The 25,958-nt window shown below is 44.9% G+C and overlaps 1 protein-coding gene across 1 annotated transcript in view; it reads right to left on the bottom strand.

The window, feature by feature from the left end:
• The window catches only part of Mboat1 (membrane bound O-acyltransferase domain containing 1), a 106,428-nt gene that overhangs the window by 18,771 nt on the left and 61,699 nt on the right, over positions 1–25,958 (bottom strand). Inside the window, 5 exon segments of the mRNA XM_032884535.1 lie at positions 1,663–1,855; positions 3,296–3,479; positions 5,031–5,085; positions 8,100–8,155; positions 23,442–23,537. Of these exon segments, the coding sequence (XP_032740426.1) occupies positions 1,663–1,855; positions 3,296–3,479; positions 5,031–5,085; positions 8,100–8,155; positions 23,442–23,537 (584 nt within the window).

The following is a 25,958-nucleotide window of genomic DNA, read 5'->3' as shown; positions in this document are numbered from 1 at the left end:
CACATACGCACAGACCATATGCACGCACACAGGTGAGCACGCACGCATGCACGCACAGCACGAATGAGCACCTGCGCACATCCTTACTCAGGTTAGAGCAAAGTGGAAGCGTTAAGTATTTTGCACAGGAAAACATATATATGCAAGGATCCAAATGGACCCCCAGCTACTGGAGATAGGACTGCCCAGCTACTACAGAAATAAAGAAGGCAGCATTTTTAACTAGCAAAGAAATAGCAGAATCGGGAAGGAGGGGAACAGTCTTTGAATCACAGTTTTCCTCCATATTATGACCACTGAGGCAGCTCTTGATGCCTCTTGCCCAGTTGATAGGGAAGTCTGTGTTCCCACAAAATGTCCCAGTCTTGAGATGCAGAAGATATTTCCTAGGACAAAGCCTGGCACTTGGCAAACACCACTAAATTAAACTGAGCGGTAATGGGAACAAAACACAACACCCATAACTTCTAAAACAGCTCTAATGCTGGTGCAGTAGCTCACATCTCTAAGTCCCAGCAGAGGCAGGTGGATCCCTGCGTTTGAGCCAGCCTGGTCTGCTGTGTGGGTTCCGGGCCAGCTAGCACTACATAGTAAGATCCAGTCTCAAACAAAACAAAACAAAACAAAACAAAACAAAAAGCTGTTGTCTCTGGCCAATCATTAGGGAAATAACGCATTTGGGCTGAATTTATACAGACATATTCTTGCAGTAAAAATAATCTGGCCCAGGCAGAAATTGCTTAATGTGCATAATGTTTGTGCTTGGGACAATAAAAAGTGTCTGGCTCTCGGCATTAACGCACTGTCGTGAAAAACATGCCAATGCTGTGCCACATGCCCAAATGGCCAACGAGTCTATTTCTTATTACCAATAGGAATAAGGAATGCAGTTGGAATAAAGAAAGTGATTTTTTGATATTTGAAAAAAGAAATTTTGAATAAAAAAACGTATTTGAATAAAGAAAGTAATTTTGCATACGGCAAGTTTAATTTGGAACTTAAAGCCCAAGGCACAAACTAAGAAGAGGATCCGAGTCATGTGCTATTCCTTAATCTGCAATCTGGATTCAAAATCCTTTATCAGCCTCAGTAAGTGCATAGGTTTATCTCTTAGCAAAGCTTTCTACGACACCATCTAAAGTTTTTTCAAAGGAACTATATAAAACCTGGAGATTGGCCAACACTCCCCTAAAGAAAAAAAAAGTGGAACTTTCCACCATAAAGAGGAAAAGTTGAAGTCAGCTTCCTTCTGAAGCACCAGGCTCAGCCAGCATTCCTGTCACTAGGAACAACCTAAACTGGAGTATGTGCTGGGAAAATTCATTAAACAGACAACCGGGAAAAATGAAAAGCAGGCCAGACTGTACTGGAAATTTCTCTCAATTCTGCACTGCATGCAATGGTCAAGTTCTGTGGCTGGAAGCTGTTATGAACACTGTGTTTAAAGAACAGCCCAGATATCCTCTTCTCACTGATAACTGAGTTTATGTGGAAGAGAGGAGCTCAATGTTGAAGATTAAAATTGGCGCTGGCTTCCCGGCCACCCACGAAGGATCCGACTTTATAATGAATGAGTCAATGGTACAAATGATATTCTGCCTAAGCCATCGACAGAGGACCACGAGGTTCCTCATTCATTTAGGGCCACTCCATCAAACTTACCCAATGTCCAGGCAAAGTAATACTTGGGCTTTGCGGCTTGCATGACGACGTATAAGTACCAGAGACGACTCAGAAAGTTGGCCTTATGTACAAACCAGTCATCAATAAGGAAGGTGACGGGAAAGGACTTAGAGAGCGTCAAAAACAACAGGAGAGACATCAAGGTTATGCACAACTTCTGTATCACAGCTCCCTAGAAATGGGGGGAAAGAAAACCCATGTAACTACTCGGGTATGAGGAACCTAAAGAGCATTGTTATCAATTACTGCTCTAGAAGGAAGGGCAAGGGTACGGATCTCCTTCCTCAAGACACAAATCTGTAGGTGATGTGTTTATATGCAGAACATGCATGCCACCCTTGAGGACTGGAAGTTTTCACTGTAAACACGGGACATATCTGAAAGTGTTTTCGGTACTCCTACCAACATAAGTTAGGTAGGGCTATTGCCAAAACATAAGAGAACTGGATACCATGATAGGGTACCACAGCCAGGGAACCACGGTAGAGTCACCAGGCAGGAGGGAGAGGCTTCTGGTACAATGGATCCCGTGCAGGTAATATAACACTTGAGGCAGAACACCTGGGCAGATAATGATGACGTTAGCTTCCGATGATTCAAACGTTAAGTCTAGAGTCACTGTTAGCTTCAGCTGTCACTCTGACACAAACCTACAGTCACCAGGGGAAAGGGAAGCTCAGGTGATGAAATGCTTGACCAGATAGCCCTATGGCATGTCTGTAGGCCATTTTCCTAGCTGCTAATTGATGTAGGAGGGCCCAGAGCCGCTAGGCAGTTGGGCTGGACTGTAGAAGAAAGGTAGCTAAGGGCTGGAGAGTTAAAGGTTAGGCTCACAACCAAAAATAAGACAGGTAGCTAAATGTGAGCCCACAAGGGCGCCACTAAACAGTTCTTCCTTTTTGCCTGCAGCTTCTGCTCTGGCTTCTCACAGGCCTATAATCTGGGAGCTGAATAAACCCCGTCCTCCTCTAGGTGGTTTTTTATTTGTTTGTTTATTTCAGACACACCAGAAAACATCAGATCCCATTACAGATGGTTGTGAGCCACCATGTGATTGCTGGGGATTGAACTTAGGACCTCTGGAAGAGCAATCAGTGCTCTTAACCACTGAGTCATCTCTCCGGGCCTACTTTTTTTTTAAGATGTATTTATTTATTGCATATATAGCATTCTGCCTGTATGTATGCCTGCACGCCAGAAGAGGGCACTAGATCTTATTATAGATGGTTAAGTGCCACCATGTGGTTGCTGGGAATTTAACTCAGAACCTCTGGTAGAACAGTCAGTGCCCTGAGCCATCTCTCCATTCCCCCTGTTTTCTTTTTGCTGTTCTGGGGAATCAAACCTAGGAATCTGTGCATGCTAAAGCAAGGACTCTATCACCAAGCAACACGGCCAGCTACAACATTTTAATTAAAATGACTATTAGCAAAGAGTTAGCCCTGAAAGTGAAACCCATTCTCTGAACACACACACACACACACACACACACACACACACACACACACACACACACACAGACACAGACACAGACACACACAGACAGACACACACACACACACACACACACACACACACACACACAGAAACATTCTGAGTACCAAAAACTTACAGTGGGAGAAGGTTCTGGCAAACTTTGGAACCCTCTTTCCTTCCAGTTCACTTCCAGCAACTTCATGTGTATATGTCTCCCTTCGATGAAGGCTACATAGTCCTTGAAATTGTTGCAAGGGCCAGCTATGACACTCATAAAGTTGAGGTGGTAGCTTAAGTATTCTAAAAGTGAGGGCTTCACTCTGTGAATGTAAGCAAGATGTAAAACTTGACTATTCCTCCATGGTCAGTTCTCCTTCAGAACATGCGGTATACCGTTATAATTCATGGCAAGACCTTTCACTTCTATTTTCAATAGAATCCAGCTAAGTCAGACATCTTTCAGACAGGAACCATGGAGGAGATAGGTAAGTGAGAAGGTCACAGTTTCGCGTCACCGTCGCGGGCGAGGACCATGAACTCTGAGGGAGGCATCTCAGGCAAAGGTTACTTTAAGGCTCTTTTCTCATCGCCTCTGTGTGCGTGCATCACAAAACAGAGGCACAAACAAAGGCAGGGTGAGAATGTGACCTAATGTCATTTGCTGAGATGCTCCAGACAGGGGAAATTCTCTCCAGACTGCCAACATAAATACAAAGGAAACGGTGGGAGGACCCGAGCGGTTTCCACTTGGAAGCCACACAAAACCAACTGTGCAATTTCTGTCGTCTGCCTTGCTGTCTAGGTCCTGAAAACAAGAGCGGGGGAGAAAACCTGGAGTGCATGGCTCTGCTGGATGCTTCAAGAGCACAGGGTTCCCTTGAGACCCTGGTAGGGTATCATTGTAGGGAGGGGGCACTTGCGGGACCAGCACTCATTAGTTCGTCAGACTGTCCCTTAAGCTGTTAATAGGCACTCAGCACTGAGCCCGAGACTGGACATATTAGACCCTTCCAGTTCTTCCTGCACAGCTGTTCCCAAGTCCCAGGTCTGCTGTGAACATAGCACTGGGACTCCACAGGGAGGCCAGCAAGCTCTCGGGACCCTCTGGAAGGATCGTATCCTGCAGCTGCAGTGATCACTCCAATGATGTTTTCATCCCCCACCAATGGTCTTCTCCTGATTCTTTAGGGGCCCCGCCCTTCTCTCTAACCCATTCCTGTTCCATCCACACTAGTCAAAGACCAACTTCAGAATCCCGCTAACTCCCCAACCTGAATTCTCTTCTGGCCCACTTCCTATCTTTCCCTGTGCTGGAGACCTAATCACACTACAGGAGTTAGGAATTACTATTTCTAAAAGGCCCCAGACACAAATCCATTAAAAATCATTCTAGAGTAGGCATACACATCCTGGGAAAGGGGAATCTCACAGGACTGACAAAATTAGAGGGGAGATCCATCTGCCCTTGACCTCTGCCCTACAGGAGACCCAAAAAAATGATCTACATCCAAAGTTAGCCATTGTTTAGCATTGTCCAAAGGCAAGGATTAGTAGACAGAGAAGTGCAGATTCAATAGTAATACCATACCCGTAGTGTGGAATTCGTATGTGAGTGTTTATTAAGATGAGGAAACTCTAGACCAATGGTTCTGAACCTGTGGATCACGAGTTTGGGGGCTGCCCATCAGATATCCTGCATGTCAGACATTTTCATAACAGTCACAGTTATGGAGTAGCAATGAAAATAATGTTGTGGTTGGGGGTCACCACAGCGTGAGGAACTGTATTAAGGGTCTCAGGGTTAGGAGAATTAAGAAGCACTGCTCTGGGCACATGCAAAGGGCTTGAGAGTGTACTCGCTGCTAACTTACTTCACAGCAAGTCGGTGTTGCTCAGCAGAAAGGTCTTCAGCTTTTCGGCCTAATCCTGTGAAAACAGAATTAGGAAATTAGGAGTCAGGCGTTTAAAGTGAAATAAGAAACTGATCCTAAAAGGGGCTTCCCAAACTCATTTAGAAAAAGACAATTATTTTCCTTTTCCAAATCTTGCTATAGAGAGGCCCTGGTTTTCATTTTCAAAAGCCCTACGGGAGGAAGGAGTGAGCTGAGCACACACAAGGCCCCGATTCCATCCTGGATCAGTTATCTAGACGGACGTGAAGAGGGACGGTCTCCATAGGTTCATATTCAAGGTTACCTGTATTTGACTTGCCTAGTAGGGTATTAGCTCCAGAGAAACCGGCCCTTTCCTTACCACAAGGCAGGATTCCACTGCTCTAGCAGCTGTGAGAGCTCCTTTTGTGAGCTGAACCAATTCAAATGCCCCCCTCATGATGCCCAGTGGGAAACAATGTGAGGATTAACAGCAACTGTCAGAGGACAGGACCCAGAATCACCTAGGAGACCAGCCTCTGGGCATGTCTGGGAGGGATTATCCAGAAGTGGTTAAGTGAGGTGGGAAAAGCACCTTCCCTGTTGGCAGCACCACTCCAAGTGCCGGCTGGGTTCTGGGCTTAATAAAAGTGAGGCATCACCAGGCATCCATCCCTCTCTGCCTCCTGACTCCAAATGCAGTGCGACACAACGCACGCATGCGCCTGACGCCATGCCTTCCCAGACGTGATGGACTGTACCTCTCACGGTGAGCCAAAATAAACCCTTTCTGCCTTAAGTTGCTTTGGTCGGAGTATTTTGTCACAGCCACAGGAACAAAGCCCTAATACACCTGAGGAGAGGGGCGGGCTGGAATGGGGAAGCTGAGAGGTTGGGATGAGATACAATGGTGGAAGAAGCAGGGCCCTCCAAACAGCAGAAGGAATGCAGCCCTAACTGCAGGGAAAGCACAAAGAATCCTCACATTCTCTTCCTCTCTTTCTTCAGACTCATCCAGAGCAGACAAACTTCCAACCGCAAGCCACATTCATTTCCTGTGAATTTGCATGCTACCTTGGAGGCAAAGAAACTAAAGTCTTATCTTTGTGTGTTTTTCCTGTCTTGTTTTTGTGAAGTAAGATCTCACTATTTAGCCCAGGCTGGCCCTGAATCTGCAGCCCTCCTGTGCACGCTGTTCAAGTGCTGGGAGTACAGAAGCAAGCCACACCCTGGCTCCAACAGACAATAAGCAACACAAGAGACTAAATCTGCCTAGCAACCAGGAAGGCAATTCCACAATGCACTTCAGCTATGTGTGGTCGCCCAGGCCTATAATCATAGCATATGGAAGGCAGAGACAGGGGGATCGAATTTCAGACCAGCTAGGAGACATAATAAGGTCCTGTCAAAAGAAAATGCCTAAGAAAAGACAGAGTGTTTCTGGAATTCCCTTATTCGTCCCACACACAAGGGGAGAAGAGTAAATAAACGCTTTACTCCATGTTAGGAATACTCCAGGAAATGTGGTAAAGGGAGAGTACTTTAAAATGTAAATTTAGGACCAAAGTCTATTTCAAAATTTAACAAAAAGATGTAGGAAAAGAGGGAGGAGGTGGGAGAGGAAATGGAGGAGGAAGTGGTGGAGGAAGAGGAAGATAATGATGAGGAAGGAGGTAGTGTCAAAAACGAACAAACAAAAAAGGAAACAGAAGGATTCCAAATTCAAGACTAAGCCTGGATACAATTAAACCCACTCTACTTTTTCTTTGCGAGCTCAATAAGCATCACATCCATGGCAATTTGCGTAACTGAATGACTTTGACTACTGATTCTGTTAGTCTAGACTGGTAGGCATGCCCGACCTTTTGACAGGGTGACACAAAGTTGTCCTATATAGAGTTTATACTCAAGAACAGAACAGCATAGGTAAACCCCACCCCACCTCTACCCCCCAAAAAATCTTACAAAGTTTTATATAACTTTATAATTTGGGGTAGAACTACCTTCAAAGCTGTCCTGAGCTTCCTCGGGCCCATAGGACATTGGTTAGACATTTCTGGCAGCCACTGCCAAGCAAGGTTTCCGTTTTCCTGGGACTTTCTGTGACAATGACAGTCATATTTTGGGATGTGTCTGAGCCCCGAGCAAATCAGGATGGTTGGTGACTCTATAAGCACCCCATTCTAGCTATGGGGGACACCCCTTTCTAGCTATGGGGGGCACCCCTTTCTAGCTATGGAGGACACCCCATTCTTGCTAGGACTCAGCTCTTTGCAGAGTAGCTTAAGCTCCAAGTATGAATGAATTGCAATCTGCCCCATGCTTTAAGTAAAACAAGGAAACCAGACGTTGGAGAGAACTCTTCTCAGCCTATCTACTGCAAAGACTTGTCAACAGTTGACATCTTCCCAGAGCAGCTCAAGCCTTCAGGACCCCTGCTCACTGCACCTCTTAACCCTGTAGTGGAAGCTTCTACTTGGTTCACAGTCCCTCTCCCGTCTCTGGAAAACAACTCTAAGGATGTAAATCACGTGTTCTGGCCATTGCTAGCCAAGAACTTAAGTAGGAAAAAAAAAAGGTTCAGTTTTACACGGCAAGAGATTCTTCTTTCTCCCAGTTTTTTACAGGAGAGGCTAATCTTATCAGATGAATTTTTCTAAGCACACACCACCCCTAACGAATCATTAAAAACCAATGCTGTTAAATATTTTATTACCCTCTAAGTTTTTCAGAGATGAAATCAAAGCAAAAAGGAAGCTGTTGTCTTAATAAATTTGGGAAAAATTTATAAAGGTTGGAGGGCATCGTAAATTAACTTTAAAATGTAAACAAAAACTCACTGTTCTTGGAGCCAACATTTTAGCAAATGAAGGCTGTGGATGCCTTAAGGAAACAGGGAATGTTGCCCGGGAGAGTGGAGGGTGTGACTAAGGAGGCCTAGGAATGCTGAACAGGAGAGAGCAAGGCCTGCAATGCTCAAATAAACCTTGGCCTGTGTGTAAAATACATGCACTGGAGCGCTGGACGCCAGGCTGGCTCTGAGAACCAAAAGGAAAAATGTTTTCTCACCATCATGAACTTGGAAAGCCAAGGTCGTGATCTTCTGAGTGACAATCATCAGAGGCCTAGAAAGGGGACACAAAATAGAAACTTTTTTTTATAAAAAAAGAAATTTCTATTTCTTTGCATGATGGTTTTCACCTTGAAGTTTACTAGATTAAACGCAGAAACGATGAATCCAAAATAGTCCATTTCAATTCCCCTCACAAAGTGCTTTACATGTGCAGACACAACAATACTTGCTGTGGGGCACTCTGTCCTCGGGTGTTGGGATAGCCTTTGCCGTCTCAGACAGTCTGGGATAGCCCACATGAGACCTTCACACAGGTCAATAAACACTGCATACCAGGAAGGGTAAAGGAGGGCCAGCAAGATGGCATGTTCTTGTCCATGTTTCTAGCCTGAGTGAGCCCATATAGTTTAGATGGATGAGAGGCTAGACCGTTTCGTCTCTCTGAGTGTACTCTGGGATGCTCAAATAATGCCAAAGTGACACCTTTCCCAAATCATGCTCTCAACACTAAGAGATATGGGACTGTTGTCAGCGTCTTCATCCACATCGGCTGCAACCTGTTTTGACCTGTTAAAGGGAAGCTGGCAATATATACATAGTAAGACTCATTTGTAAAATACGGCTGTCTATAAATAAGCCTATTGTTAACAAAACCTTAACTTGCTAAAGCCAACCATTGTTGAGAGACCTTTCCGGGGGAACATGAACAAACTTCAAGTCATCCCAGTTAGGGCGCCAGTAAAAGACAAAAGAAACGGATTCCCTCAAGTCTTGCTTGCTGACCCAGTGAGATTAACTCGTGTTACTCACAGGTTCGTGGATGAAGAGTTAGCAGCAGGAACATAGGTAATTTATGGGCAGCTCCTGCACTAAAGAGAGCACTTTCTCGTCCCCACCTCCGCAGCGACTATTGACTGCTGTGTACCCTAGAGGGCATGTATGACTCCCAGGGGCTTTAAGGGCCATCTCGTGAGGAGCCTCACACACCTGGTCAGTGGGTCCTACCATGTGCAGTTGGAGGACTAATTGTAACCACTCTAATTTTAAAACAGCAACAGCCATGTCATGCACAGTCTCACAATAACCTAAGATAAAAATTTACCAGGAAAGAAAGAGAAGCTAGGATAATTGGATGATGGTAAAGATTAGCATTTTAACTTTCAGCTACATATATACCATGTCTGTAATAAGGCAGGGAGATCAGGAGTTACCTAAAGAGACCCCTGTCACACATACATACACACACACACACACACACACACACACTCACACACACACTCACACACACAACACACACTCACACACACAACACACACTCACACACACACACACACACACACACACACACACACTCACACACACACACACACACACTCACACACACACACACACACACACACACACACTCACACACACACACACACACTCACACACACACACACACTCACACACACACACACACACACTCACACACACACACACACTCACACACACACTCACACACACACACTTACATGTATGCTTCAAAGTAAAGAAAATGAAAATACATATAAATCATATATTTTATAAGTTTTTAACCTATAGTTTAATTTAATTTAATAAAATCTCAATGAGTAACTTGTGTGTGTGTGTGTGTGTGTGTGTGTGTGTGTGTGTGTGTGTGTAAATGGACAGTAAGCACATAAAAGGATGGCAGTTAGTAATTAGCAGTCACAGAAATTCAAGTGGGAACCATGGTGAGGTACCATTCCCAAGCTCCAGAACCGCTGTAATCAAAATGATGGACAATGACAAGTGTCTGCAGGGATACGGGGAAATCAGCACCCTTCTCCACACTGCTGCTGAGAGCATGCGTTGGTTAATTTTGATCATCTACTTGACTTGATTAAGAAACACATAGGAAATTAATGAAGCACACTTTTGGCTGTGTCTGTGAGTGCTTTTTGAGAGATTTACCTAACGAGGAAAGATTCACCCTAAATGCAGATAGCATTATGCCACGGGCTAGAGTACCAGGCTGAATAAAAAGGGGGAATGAGCTGGAGAGATGGCTCAGAGAGAAACACTAACTACTCTGAGATCTATCCACATCTAACATCGTGTTTGCAGAAACCTAATACCCAACGGGCAGGACTTAAAACAACATAATGCTGTGCTTTAAAGGAAATGTAGGCCTGCCTAGGAGGGAGGACATCTGCGCTCTGCCAGAACAGATAACAATACTTAACAGCCAGCTAGGAGGGAACCAGGTCAGGCACTCTAGGGCAGCAAGCCGTGCCAGGCTTTTTTGAAAAATAATTGAACGCCATGGTTTTAGTTCTTGTAATACAGGCTACCTCAGAGCTTCTAGGAGACCAAGTTGGTCACACAGATCTATGTGTCTTTGTAGCTCACCCTCTTGATGCTCGGGAAGACCTCTGACCCACAATGTACAACAAAGACTGAGAGCTGTTTTTCTTAGAAGAGGTTTACTATCTATAGGCACTGCATTCACGGTAGTTTCTAATTATGGACTCCGAGGCTTCATTGCTTTCTTTCCCAAGCCTTTCTGCATTCCTTTGTTTTATTCTTAAAACCTAGAAATGCTAAGATTCAAGCTTCCTATGCAAATCCCAGCACATATTTTTAAATGAGTGCCACATTCTCTGGTGGCCATGCTATCTGAAAACCTTTACAGTCGAGTTAACTCATACCTTTGCCATAGTGTCTGAACACAGGTACATCAATAACGTGATAAAATATGGAATTAGCCTAGAATTTCGTTTCTGTAAAAAAAATGCATTTGTTTTCATCTTCCAAGGACTGCATTAAATGTCCTCCATTGCCACGAACACTTGCACAAGCATCTCTCTCCCACCCCCTCATATTACCAGGGATTAAACCCAGCACCTCATTATGCTAGAGAAGTACTCATCACTGACCGATATCCTCAGTTCTTTCTTAAGAGTTTCCTTGAGTTGCCCAGGTTTGCTTTGAACTTCCTAAGAAGCTCAGGCAGGCCTTGAACTCATGACTCCTGCCTCAGTCTCCTGAGCCGCTACAATTATAGACATGTATGAAAAAGCCTGGCTGAAGTGTCTGCCTTATTCAAGACCCTAATCTATCCCCAAGAATGTTTCACCCAAGACATCTCCTGCACATGCATTTCCATTTGAGTATCAGCTTCTCAAAGGATACAGACTAAGAACAGTCAGCAAAGTCAATGAATACTAACTAGTCAGCATGAAATCTCTACCACCGGAACATGTAAAAAACACACTGTTGTCAAGCCTTAGAGAAGACATTGTTTGGAGGAGGAGAAAGAGAAGGAAAAAGAGAAGGAGGAGGAGGAGGAGGAGGAGAACAACAAAAAGAGGAACAGAAAGAAGAACAAGAACAAGAAGAAGCAATAGCAGCCGTGGTTGAAATTTTATCTAGTGATATGTACATGTAACAGTATTATACATTATCTAATTTGTACTCTCAACAGCTGTTGCTTCTATTTGAAATATCGAAAGAAGTTTCTAACAATTTTTACACAAAAAGAAACATCTCATGGATGAAGAGACGGCTCAGCAGGTGAAGCACTTTTAGTGTGAGCACAAAAACCAGAGTTTGAGTCCCCAGTCCACACATAAATGTTAGGTGGGTGTGAGGGCCTGCCTGTGATCCTGGTACGTAGAAGGCAGAGACGGGAGCCCTGGGGAGAGCTAGTTAGCTATGCTAGCCAAATTGTGAAGCTCTTGGTTCACATCTAAGATAGAAATGATCAAGGAAGACACCCAGCCTCAACCTCTGGTCTCAACATATGTGTACACAGTTGTGTACCTTCATCTTCATACGTGTGTGCACCCACATATATACACGCTCACACATGCATGCACACTACATTCAAAAGATTAAACAATTTACAGTGTGGTCATGTGTTTATATATCCACAAGCTAGAACTAGTAGCTGTCCGTCACAAGGAAAAGAGGTCCCGAGCCCTGAAGACTTGAATCTGCCAGCAGGACAGGGTAGCACCAAATCTTCCTTCACAGGACAACCCGACACTCACTGCTCTCTAAATGTGCACTGAGATCTATTAAGTATCAATACGGAGGTTGTATGAGGTAATCAGACTTGGGAAGTAAATATTTTGACTGAAAAACTACAAGTCCCACACATATTTCAATCAAATAGAACAATCTGAGATGCAGCCGTCGACTTATGATTTGTAATCATGCTCATTTTTTTGCCATAAATGTGAAGCTCAACATGCAGAATGTGGTAGTTAATGTACTGACAGGATCTGAAATCAACGGTAAGACAAGCCTCTGGGAGCACCAGGAAGGGATTCACAGCTCAGGCTAGCCTCTGGGAGCACCAGGAAGGGATTCATAGCTCAGGCTAGCCTCTGGGAGCACCTGTGTGGGATTTTGTAGATTAGGATAGCCTCTAGACACACCTGCCAGAGATATTCTAGATTAGGATAGCCTCAAACTGCACCTGTGGGGGATTTTGTGGATTAGGTTAGCCTCTGGGAGCACCAATGTGGGCTTACGTAGATTATGCTAGCCTCTGCAAGAACCTCTGAGGGGTTCTATAGATTGGGTTAGCCTCTGAGAGCATCTGTGAGATGTTCTGTAGATTAGGCTAGCCTCTGGGAGCTCCTGTGAGGGCCTCTATAGATTAAGCTAGCCTCTGGAATCATCTGTAAGAGATTTTGTAGATTAGGTTAGCCTCTAGACACATCTGTGAGGTATATTCTAGATTAGGCTAGCCTTTGCCCCATCTGTGAGGGACTATCCTGAGCATACAATGCAAGCACAGGAAGAAAGATGCACAAACAGTTCCCTCACGCAGCTGAAGTGCTTCTCTGACAGCGAGGATTCTAAGCTTGAGGTGTGCTCCTACTTCCTAACGTCAGCACCCAGCCACATCCTTAGATTTGCTTACTCGTCAATCTCAGGCTCTGCCCTTGGTCCTGTGGACAACTCTGAAACCAAGGGGACAGGCCAGCATGGGGAACAGATCCACTGTCCTTCTGTGCATCTCCCAACCCCCTGATTAAAACAATTCATAAAAAAAAATACCTTTTATTCCTGCACTTAAGATAATTAGTGTAATTTGGATAAAGAAATATAGGTGAGGGGGAAAAGAAATATAAGCAGAGAAATAAAGTAAGGAAAAACAGGCAGATGAATATGTCTGAGGCAAATAGACCAAGCAGTGAGAATCCCCAATCACCACCACCCACAATGACAGCCACACACACACACACACACACACACACACACACACACACACACACACACACCCCTCTTGTCAAAGATTTAAGTTCTACTCTTTGGCACTCACCAAGAACACAGTACCACTTCTCATTTCAACTGGGCACCAGACAAACGGACACAGCATGACTTCCGTCTGCAGAGTTAAGCTCTATGTGACTGAGTTCAAGACTAGCAGGAGGCTGAAGGGAAAGGGTGTGACGAAAGCTATCCTTCAAACCTCTGCACATGTGTCCTCTTTCTGCATAGAACCCAATTACATGGACGCTGGGCTGACCATCAGATGGGTGGCCAGACGGCGTAAAGCAACAGAGGAAAACACTGCCCAGGGACAATGGGGCAAACGGCCACCAATAGAAGGGGACCGAAGTCATAGTTCTAATGTGTACCATAAGATAGCCGAGACACAAATGGTGGGTGTTACAAATGTTAACCATGAATCTCCGTGATCTTGTAATATGCATTTTAAAATATTTACATCACATTCAGTAGCTGTCATTATGACACTACTAATCAAACAGTTAAAGCATCGCTAGTGATGGCCCCTCAAGGAAGAAGCTGTCTGTTTTCGTCATTTCTTCACATTCCCTGTCTCCAGATATCCAGGCTCAGAGAAAGAAACAGACTCATCTCGCATGCTTTATAAACATTTTCTTCTTTCTCTGCTTCCCTGGGGGGGATGGGTTGAGATAGTGTCTCACTCTGTAGTCAACTCTGCCCTCCAACTCAGGATAATCCTCCTGCCTTAACCTCCTGAGAGCTGGGACTGCAGGTGTGAGCCATTATACCTAGCTTAAAAACCTCATTACCAGTGGCAGCATTAATTAGCTTTTTGATTTAATTGTTCACATTTTTAGAGCATTTAGGCTACTACCAGTTTTTCACTATTAATGAAAATAGCTAAAACTCCTGAATAAATTTATTTCCTTACCGTAATTCCATTCCTATTAATTTCACCTATTATAGACTATGAACTTCAAAGGAAATTCTCTTTTGAAACTTGTAGGAAAATCGCTCTCCAGAAGAGTTAGATGTATTTATTCTCCCACCGGCGGTGTGAGAGAGTTCACATTCCATGTTTTCAAAAACACTTGGGTGACCTGAATTGCCAACGTGAGGAGGGAAATTATCTGCCCGGATCTGGCCTGGACTGGAAAAAAGAAGTAAGAGTTCTGGCTGCTGCCCTCAGAAAAAAAAATAACTTCCTTTGCACCCTTCTGTGAGTGCAAAAACAAGAATCAATTCACTATAATAAGTTTTAAAAATATCAGCTTTGCTACAATGGCAGTGTTTCCCCGGGGAGAGGGGTACTCATTCCAATGCCTTCTGTAGCCACATTCACAGAGAACACGGCGACAGTCACAGCTGTTAATACATGTATCGATTTAAATCCCATTAGCAGCGCTGAGGAAGTACACCGTGTGTGTTTTCTTTACAGGATCAGCCCACGGCGACTTGATTACTTTTGAATGATAAATAAGTGTTCAAGTCTTGAAATCACCTAAAGTCTAAGTGCATATGTTCCCCCAAATTAAAGATATCCATGTATGTTCTAACACTAATCACATCCAATCCCATTAAGTGCCTGTGTGTGCTCTCATACGGATGGTACGATAGTGAGTGCTAAGCACTAAGATTCACGCTCACAAGACAGACGCCCCCACAGGCAGCTGCTCTGTGACGCCGAGTTCCACTCTGAAGTTTTATCTCTTGATAAAGTCCGAAACGCCACATTTCAGTTGAAAGAAATAGCAAGACTGGGTCAACTCCACTGTAAAAGAAAGCTTGCGGCTGCTGCATATCTACAGTGAGAAGCGGCATTTTGCCCAGTGAGATGGTTCGTTCAGTAAAGGTGACTGCCGCCAAGCCTGATGACCTGAGTTCATTCCTCAGGACTCACATGGTGGTGGGAGAAAACTGACTTGCACAGCCCATCGTATCCTCTGACCTCCGACACAGGTGCTGTGCCATGCGTGTGTGCACATGAGCACACACAACCTAAATAAGTATAAAGTACTTTTAATATTTAAAAGGTAATAATGATAACAATTTTTAAAAGAATTAACATTGGTAAAGATTCCCTGTAATTGTCAATTTGTGGTTGAAACCCTTTGCCAATTTCAGAGGGGTGAGTACCCTCTCCATTTGTGCTGATAGACATTAGTCAGGAAGATAGATAGGTTTATATCTGCCATTTTCATTTAAAAAGAAAATATAAATAAGCAGATAAATATTAAAAAGAAAACGGAGGTGCACACCTTTAATCCCAGCATTGGGAGGCAGAGGCAGGTGAATCTCTGAGTTAGAGGCCAGCCTGGTCTTACAGAGTGAGTTCCAGGCCAGCCAGGGCTACACAGAGAATTTCTCAAACCAAACAAACAAAACGGAAACAAACAAACCTCCATGTAGTAGACAGCATCACCACTTAGCCATCAGAAATCTAAGTCAGGGACAACCTCCAAGTAGCGGGCTCGCCCTCTTGGCTTCTGCTCCCTGAGCACTTACCTGCAAGCGGAACACGCAGCAGTTTTGTGTGTAACCTCCAGAAATTTCTTACAGGAAATTAGAAAAAAAGAAGAAGAAGCCACAAAACACAAGCCACTTGAGGAAATTCACCAAGACTCAGCTTGCAGAGAGAGGCAGGAGCTAATTTGCACCTTCCTTGTAGGCAAACACAGCAGCAGCCCTGTGGTGCAGGCACATGACTATTTCCACAAATGCCCTTGAACTTCCTCTTCTAGTAACCTTCCATGATTTTGAACATGCTAAACGATGCCAAGTGTGCAATGCACACCCATAAACCCAACACATATCTGCGAGAGTTCAAGTCCAGCTTATGCTATAGAGAAGAGATCAACCTGGAACACACAAGTCTGGGGTGGGATAGGGTGGGGCAGAGAAAGAAAACAAAACAGAAAAGGAGAAAGATTTATTTGTTGACAAGACACCATAATGGAGGAGGAGGTAGATGAACATCCCAGACATGAATGGCGAAGTGCTCTTATCCAACAGTCAGGAGCAGGAGATGCGTGTTAACCCATCAAAAGCTAAAGAATCATGAATCAATGCGTATGAGTTGCTTAAAGCTGCTGTGACAAATTGCCACATGCCAGATGGCTTACGAAAGCAAAATTTGGGTCCCAATTTTTAAATCCATGCTTCTCGTCCAAAGCTAATCAGATCCGCACAGTGGTGGCTCTTTCTGGAGGCTCGGCAGGGCAATCTGCCCCATGCTTCTTCCTGACCTCGGCTGGTTGACATCAATTCTCACCTTGGCTGGACTCAAGGCTACAGCTGTAATTTCTACCTCCGCCGTCACACAGTTTTCCCTCTCTGTGTGACTGGGTCTACCTATCCAGACCTTCTTACAAGGACACCAGACAGACTGCATCTAAAGCACATGCATTAACTCAGGGTCACCCCATCTTGATTGATCCCATCTACAGTGATGCTATTGCGAGAGGAGGATGGAGCCCGAGGCTGAGTGGACAGGAGTTTGGGAAGGATACGTGCAATCCTGGGCATGGTCACATGTGAGTTTCCTACATGTTGTAGATTGTGAGAGCACAGTCCTTCTGAAGCTGTGCTCATTCCTGTGTGTCTCCTCTGTGCCTGCTACACACAGACTTCACAGTCTATGTCTGCTGAACAACGAACAAAGGAGCCTTGGATGTAGGACCGGGGCCTTTCCTTGGAGCATAGCTCTCCTACACAATGGTAGCTCCTGCATAAACTCTGCCTGATATCTCTGGGGTCATTTCCTTTAGCATAAAATAATGCTAGCGGAAGGTTTAAAATAAAGGGTGCTTGCAAAGTAATCTAAGCAAAGAAGCCTTGATATTTGCAGTGTTCTCGAAGGCTCCCGGCAGCCCCATCCACATTCAATTCAACAGTCATTATTTTTAATGCACTAAACTTCCTTCAGTGGCTTTCTAAAGTCCCTAAGCTGGTTTCAGACAAACTCCTATCTCTCCTTTCATATTCATCTATCCATATTTATTTATTTTCATTTATATATACATACAGATTTATATATAAGTATATATGTGTATATATATATATATATATATATATATATATATATATATATATATATATATACTCAGCTTCTACGCAAGGTGAGATGGTTCATTTTTGGTGCCAACTGTTGTCCGGTTTCTCTGGAGAGCTCTAACAGACACACATAAACACAACCGGAATAAACCAGGGTAGAAATCGCAGAGGACATGTGTAGGGGGTTGGCCTGGTACTGCTATGTGTTCAAATGCCAAATACTGGTCCCCAAGATCTGGTTGCCCACTGATCCGGGAGATTCTCATGTACACCAAACGATGTTACGTTCCTTGTTCCCAAATCAATTGATCTATAAAAGGCTGTGATTGGGCAGTAGATAGAGGTAGGCACGTATTCCATTTCCTGGCTAGGTTTGGCAGGTAGAGAGAGGAGAGAGAGAAGAGAGGAGAGGAAATGAGGAGGAAGCCACTGTAAAGGAGATGGACCATGAGCACATGGCCAGGAGAAACAGCAAGTAACAAGGGACACACGGCTGGGATGTAAATTAGAACAGCTCCACAACCTTCCCAATCTAGGCTTATGGCTTGTAGATAAAATACCTGGACTTTTATACAGGCTAGCAAGAATTTACTATTTCTTTTATGGGCACACATAATACGACTGATAAAAGTGTCCACAGCTATCAGCTACGGCACTTGCTGTCTATATAAATGGACGTGGTGAATGTGATTGACGGGCAATGGCAACCCCAGCCAGTGACGCCCAGGGGACAATTCTCTTGCTACCCAGACTACTGCATGACAGGGATGGGGGTCAGGTGGAGAAGTTATAGAGGGTGAAGAAGTGGTCTTCAGTTAGGTATTTTGAAATAACCAAGTTTCAAGGCTGTCAAAGATAGCAAAGGGTCGGGCTGGAGAGATGACTCAGCGGTTAAGAGCACCGACTGCTCTTCCAGAGGTCCTGAGTTCAATTCCCAGCAACCACATGTTGACTCACAACCATCTGTAAAGAGATCTGATGCCCTCTTCTGGTGTGTCTGAAGACAGCTGCAGTGTACTTATATATAATAAATAAATAAAATCTTATTAAGCAAACTGATATCTTAAAAAAAAAAAAAGATAGCAAAGGGTCTTCTATAAGACGATTAGTCCGAGCCTGAAGGAGTGGACCAGACCGGCATGTGCACACCCTAAGCTTTTATGAATCACATAATACAGGCAGGAGATGGCACCAAGGGAGGGAAGAGTGTGGCAGTTCTGGATCACTGTCCACTTCGTAGACTATCACTCTGGCAAGTATAGACAGAGACTTGAAAGGGGTTAAAATTGAGGCAAGGATAAAGAAGGGATCTTAGGTCTGGGGTGGCCCAGCATGGTGACAATTTAGTGAGCTTGGTAATACCCAGGCTGCTGACATTGTGCCTGCCCTGTTGGTGGCACTAAATTGCTGCATAAATCAAGTTATGAACATTTCCTGCCTTGAAAGATATATACAAGAAATAGGTAATACATATTTTGAAGTCAAAACTATTTGTTCAACACTCATCCCTAGGTGGAATTTCTCCATGTACTCATCAGGGCCAGAGCACACTGTGGAGGAGGAGACAGAAAAGTGTCCTTTGCAGACATATTATGGCTTCTGGTTTCGTGTTTTTATGGGGTCCCTGAGTGTGTGAATGAGTGGATCTCTATTTCTTGTGCCTTCTCTTGGGCTCTTTTTCTTTTGTTTGTTTGGGGTTCTAATGTATTGCTTTTTTGTTTTGTTTTATTTTTTATATTTTATTTTGCTTGGTTATTATCTGATAGAAGCCTGTTTGTTTCCCAGTGTGAGACAGAGAGGGGATGGATCTGGAGCAGAGGGGAGGCTTGAGAGAGCTGGAAGGAGCAGGGAAAACACGAAGCTGTAGTCAGGACGTAGTACATAAGAGAAAAGTTTCTTTTCAAAAAAAGGAAAAAATGGTTAATATCCCAACTGCTATACCTGATACGGATATCTATTAGTCTCCCCAAAATATTGAAAAATTGGCTGAAGATTTTTTATTACTTTATAAGTATGGTGTTTTTCTTGCGTGTATTTCCACGTACCAGGTGCAAGCCTGGAGCCCAAGGAGTCCAGAACAGAACATATGATCCCCCAAGACTGGAGTTGCACATGTGTGAGCTGCTGCGTGGGTGTAGGGAATTGTACCAGGCCCTCTGGAAGTACAGCAGTGTACTTAACTGCTGAGCCATCTCTCCAACCTGAGCTGAAGTATGTATGCATTCATTTATGCAACACCTATTAAGTGCCTAGAACCGTTCTTAGTAGGACTCCAGAGTGAAGCCAAACCATGAATAAACTCTACAAGTAGTTGTGATTCCCATTAAAAGACTAATTTTTAGAAATATTTATTTATTTTTATTTTGTACATGTATGGGTGTTTTATCTGTACACCGTGTATGAGTCTGGCGGTCTATGAGGCCAGAAGAGGGCATCAGATCCACTGGACTGGAGTTACACATGTTCGCTAGCTGCTGTGTGGGTGGCAGGAAGCAACTGCGTGTGCCTGAACAGAGGAATCAGTGTTCTTAACCACGGAGCCACCTCTCCAGTCCGTAAAGAGTTCTCTTAACGCTGAAACACCCTGGCTATTTTGTGGCCTTTGTTGCTCCTTTATTTTCCATAGCTTACAAGCAACACTCATCATTAAAAGTAAAAATACGTGGGTGAACTGGTTTCAGAATAATCGAGGAAGCATTTCATGGTTTGAGGACAAGGCACACGCAGGTGAAACAGGAAGCAAAAGGCTGTCAGGGCCCCAGAGGAGGGAAGGACTGAAGAACAGAGTCTGTGACCAGATGGTGATCATCAAGATTTAAATACAGCAGCTCCTTAACCAAGGCACACTTGCCTTCCAGAGCCTTCTCGAGGTGGGCAGCTCTGTGACCCAACTCACGAGTTCTCAGGAAAGAGCTGCAGTGTTTTCTAGGACTGCTGATTGTGTCCCAGGCATCACCCAGGTGACCTAGCTTCCTCCATACCTGAACCACATGTATGCACCGAAGTCGTACCATCCGTACCCTCACGATGCTCAAGTTATTCGAAACCCAGCGTGCTCGCTCCATGCTGCAGGCTTTCCACCCCATTGCTGATAACTGCATGCCTGGCACTCCTGGGTATCCTCTCTGCAGGCTTTTCATTGAGCCCACAAATGAGTCACATTGCAGCCTCTTGGTCCTATGGATTTAGTTAACTTTTCCTGACGCTGAGACCAAATATCCAGTGGAAACAACCTTCGCGGAGGAGCCAGTCCATCACAGCAGGAAGGACTTGGTGGAGCAGCTCACATCATGGAGGCCGTGAAGCAGACAGAGAGAATGTAGGTGTTGGTTGGCTTTCTCCTTTCTCCCCATTACTCTGTGAGGATCCCTCATACCCATGAGACACTGTTGTGTATATTCAGGGTGGATCCTAGCCCATCAGTAACTCTCTGCAAACGCTCTCTAGATGTCAAGAGCTGTACCTCACCAATCTCCCAGGTTGACACAGCTCTTGACCATCACCATTACTGATCACAGACACTGTCATTTCCTGTGTGGCTATTCACCCTTTCCTTAATGCTATTTACAAGCACCCTTTATTTCATACATTTAGGCTAGTCTCAAATCTCAACCTTATTTAACATCCATGAAATAACCTTCTTTTAGTTAATGCTGTTAAACACCTCATACTTGATGGCATATCCCCTCATTATGGTTTATATTGATTTATTTATTTCTCTCCCCTTGGAGCAAGGCCTATTCACTGCGGACTCATGGAGCAAGATGCAATCTAGCTCAGGTTCTCCCAATCCGTGCTGCTTGTGCAGAACCCAGTCCAGTTCCTGAGGAATTCCTAAGAGAAGACAAAGAGTCCCCAGGAATGAGCCTGCCTTAATTCCACAAGAGTCAGAGAAAGCTGTTCTTGAACTAAGATGAACCGTTTTGTGTGTGTGTGTGTGTGGGCGTGGGTGTGTGTGTGTGTGTGTGTGTGTTTATATGCAGGTTCATGCACTTGAGGTCAGAGAACAACCTTGGGTGTTGATCCTCAGGTGTTATCCTAGTTATTCAAGACAGGGTCTCTCACAGCCTGGAACTTTCCAAGTAGGCTAGGCTGTCTGGCCAGGGAGCCCCAAGCTGAGCAAGTCATGTTGAGCAAACCAGTAAGCCCCCACTTGACTTCATCTCCCCAGCAATGGAATCACACGCTTGTGCCACCATACGTGGCTTCCTTATGCGGGTTCTGTGGATAAAGTTGGGTCCTTGTGCTTGCAGGTAAGCACTTTACTGATGTACTGTTATGCCAGGAAGCATTTGTGAGCCTCAAAAGACTATCAAGGAGACATTTCTGATGTAATCACATTAGGGTGTCTTTATTATAAACTCGAGTTAGGGCCTACCCACTGCCGACCCTCAGGGTGGTTTGGTGAAGCAGCCCTGAACTCTCACTGGGACAAGGTTTTATAGGTAATGGGAGCAAATGAGGGGGTGTCCATCTTGGCAAGCATCTAAGCATTGGCTATTATAAGTCGACAGGTGGGTGCTCTGAAACAAGCTGGTATACAATCACAAGCGGTCTGAAAGTCCATCTGAAACGATCAGACTAATCTTTGATTAACTGTTGTTAGGAAGTAGCTAAGGAGAAACTCTAGCCAAGGGCAAGCCTGGTACTTGGGTGCAGCTTGATTTCAACTGCAGGTCAAGTTCTCAGGTTTTTTTTTTTTTAATTTTAAGAGGGAGGCTGGTCCCAAGATGGAGTAGGTTTGGCCTTTCAGCGCCATCTCTCCAGTGCCATGACAGAATTAGCATTGGTCTGTACCAGGAAGCTAATATGTACCAGAACGCCCCCCCAAGTCACAGGTCGTCACCTGTACTGGGGATTTCTCTTGAGAGTTGACAGAGTGAAGGGGATCCGGAAGTGGAATCATTGGTGCAGTACAGCCAGGGGATGCTAAAAGGACACCACCTATTTATCAGCTACTATGCATGACTAACTAGGAGGAGACGAAATGCAGGGGGCTGGAGAGACGGCTCAGCAGTTAAAACACGTCCTGTTCTTCCGGAGGACCCAAGTTCAGTTCCTCTGGCTGGTGGCCGTTTATAACTCTCTATAATTCCAGCCCCAGGAAGCCAATGCTCTCTTCTGGTTTCCACCACCATTGCAGCCAAGTCGAATATACTTACAGACACACATATGCTCACAGGATGACACACACACACACACACACACACACACACACACACAAATACATCCTTAAAATCGTTTTTAAAAGAGATGAAATACATAAAGGAAGTGTGCTGTAAAGTTTTTTTGTCAATGTGACACAAACTAACATCATCTGAGAGAAGGGAAGCTCATTTAAGAAAACATCTCCATAATATCCAGCCGTAGGACATTTTCTCAGTGATTGATGTGAGAGGGCCCAGTCCATTATGGGTGATTCCATCCCTGAGCTGGTGGTCCTGCTTCTATAAGAAAGCAGGCTGAGCAAATCATGTGGAGAACCCAGTAAGCAGCACCCGCTCCATGGCCTCTGCATCAGCTCCTGCCTCCAGGTTCCTGCCCTGCTTGAGTTCCTGTCCTGACTTCCTTTGATGATGAAGAGTGATTTGGAAGTGTAGGCCAAATAAACCTTTTCCTCAGTAACCTGATTTTTGGTCATGGTGTTTCATCGCAGCAGTAGAAACACCGAGACCAGAAACACAGTACAATCTTCAGTGTTTGCAGGCCATATGTACAACTACGCCACCCTGCCATTGCACTACCAAAAGTGACTGCAGACAAGGCATAATCACATGTCTAACTCTGTTCCAGTAAGCCTGGAAAGGGAAATGGGAGGGCTCTGAGGCTCTTGCTACCTTCTGTGAGCTCCTTACGATGTACAGAGTCAACAGTACAGAACAAGTGCATTTTTAACCTCACCTCCATTACCACCATGTCTCGCTGCGATTTAGCTGGACATGATTATCCTTAATGTGGACTTGGTGTTTATAGACCCTAAGAGACCTAGTCAAGGTCATCAGTCAAACACTCCCCGCTCCAGTCAAGATACTCACCCAGAAAAGTCTGTAGTGAGAATTCCATAGTGGAAGATGTATATGCGGCTGATATGGCATATGGTAAGGTAGCCCATTGCTACGAAAAAGGAATACCTGAAACCCAAAACACAAGGGACCAGATTAATGTGCAGGACAAGAAAGCTGAATAAATGCTCTCATCGTCTTCTCTCTCACCCTCTGCAAACGATTGCTCACAAAGTCTTGAGTGGCCCAGCCACATCCTCACCTATCCTATCTCCCCTTTCCTCCCACTTCTCTGAGCCTTTCATCGTTTCTTACCCAGGCTACAGCTTTGGCAGCAAGATCTGTGCCCCAAGTGTGTACCGCGTCCATACAGACCAAAAGACAGCATAGGATTCTCTGGAACTGGGATTACAGATGGTTGTGAGCCACCATGTGGGGTGCTGAGAATTGAATCTGGGTCCTCTGGAAAAAGCAGCCAGTGCTCTTAACAGCTGAGCCATCTCCCCAGTCCTGGCTGGTTATTTCTGGGCATGGCAGCTATTATCAGACTCTAGCTCCTTCAGCCTTTCACTGTGGGCTCAGTACCCAAGGAGCTCCAAGCTTTAGAGGAAGATAATGACTTCTGAGATGACAAAGTCCCTGGACTAGGGAACTACAGGGTTCTGACTTTCTAGCAGACAGCTACTGTTGTAGTACTCAGCTTCTATCATCTAAGCCAATCTAATAAAGCCCCTTTGTTACATGCGTATGTCTATCTGTCTCTTTCTGTCTTTCTGTGTCTCTGTATCTCTCCGTGTCTCTGTCTCTCAGCTGTCTGTCTGACTCTCTCCCTGTCTCTTGCTCTTTCCCTTCCCTGTCTGTCTCTGTCTGTCTGTCTCTGTCTCTCTCCCTCTGTGTCTCTGTCTCTCTCTCTCTGTCTCTCTCTCTCTCTCTCTCTCTCTCTCTCTGTGTGTGTGTGTGTGTGTGTGTGTGTGTGTGTGTGTTTACACAGGGTCTCACCATGTAACTTTGTAACTATAACTGGTCTGGAACTCATTCTATGCAAACTAGATTGGCCTGAAACTCACAGAGATCCACCTTGCCTCTGCCTCTGCCTCTGCCTCTGCCTCTGCCTCTGCCTCTGCCTCTGCCTCTGCCTCTGCCTCTGCCTCTGCCTCTGCCTCTGCCTCTGCCTCTCCGCCCTGCCTCTGCCCCTGCCTCTGCCTCTGCTTCTCTGCCTCTTCCCCACTGCCTCTGCAGCTGCCTCGGCCTCTGTCTCTCTGCCTCTGCCTCTCTGCCTATGCCTCTCTCCATGCCTCTCTGCCTCTCTGCCTCTGCCTCTCTGCCCTCTGCCCCTCTCCCTCTTTCTCTGCTCTCTGCCTCTCTCTCTGCCTCTCTGCCTCTGCCTCTCTGCCTCTCTCCCTCTCTGCCTCTCCGCCTCTTTGCCTCTGCCTCTGCCTCCCACGTGCTGGATCAAAGGCGTACGCCATCTTGTCTGGACAAGTATGCATATTCTAATGGTCTCGCTTCTCTAGAGCATCTTCCCTATCACACCACACCTGTTCCCACGCCCAGCATAAATCACTGCTTAGCTGCTTGATTCTGCTAATACAGAACACTAATAAATTAAAATTATCCACATGGACGTCTGTTCCCCAGCTCACTGGAGTCTTGAGCATCCCAACCCTCAGCCTAACACATGGATTGGGGGTAGGGAGGGTATCAGTGACTATTGTAGAAATGAATACACTTACCACTTTAAATGTCTCAGGAACCCAACAGAGAGAGACATAAATCCAAAAGCTTTAGCTTCTAACATATGTCATAAACCAGGGAAGATGAATATTCTGACATTAAATTGTACTGAAACTCACATGTTCACATTAAAATAACTCATGAATTCTAGGTCAGCCCAGGGAGTAGTAAAGTAAGGAATATACCCAGATAGTGAGCATAAAGAGCTCTGTACAGCATTACACAACATTAGGCGCTCTTTCAACTTAGTTAGGGAGGGCGATGTTCCAGCTGAAAGGCAGTGCTTGGGCATTGGCCCACTGTGTACAAAGACCTGAGCCTGCTACTCGGCATCGCTAGAGAGAGAAAGGAGAACAGTAAGAGCTGAATAGGCTTAACCAAAAAATTCAAAATACGAAATGTTCTAACATGAAAAATGTTCCACAATAGAAGAAAGAATAAAAAAGAATGAATGTCATGTCAGTCCTCAAAAACGTCCAGACTGCAAAATATTCCCAACCTTACGGTTTCAGATTCCGAGAGTCAAACCTTTGAGGCCTAGGCTCATGTTCCAAAACCTCAGAGCCTTCAAGACTGGAGGCGCTGCTTACCAAAACACGTGAGATAAAGAAGAGTCCAACTACTCCACCCAAAAAGGCTGTCCTTACCTTGGATCCATCCTACATCCCTGCTAAGCATGGAGACAGTCAGCAAAGACAATGCCCAAGAACAAAGGCCCCGAGCAGACACAGCAGGACAGGAGGGAGGAAGCCTCCTTGCCCCTGGCTTCCATTCCCTTCCATTCGAGAAAGTCCATGGGTGCAAGACATAAATACA

This window comes from Rattus rattus, chromosome 14, assembly GCF_011064425.1.
Source record: "Rattus rattus isolate New Zealand chromosome 14, Rrattus_CSIRO_v1, whole genome shotgun sequence".
NCBI lineage: Eukaryota > Metazoa > Chordata > Mammalia > Rodentia > Muridae > Rattus > Rattus rattus.
This window is presented reverse-complemented; position numbering and strand designations above follow the sequence as displayed.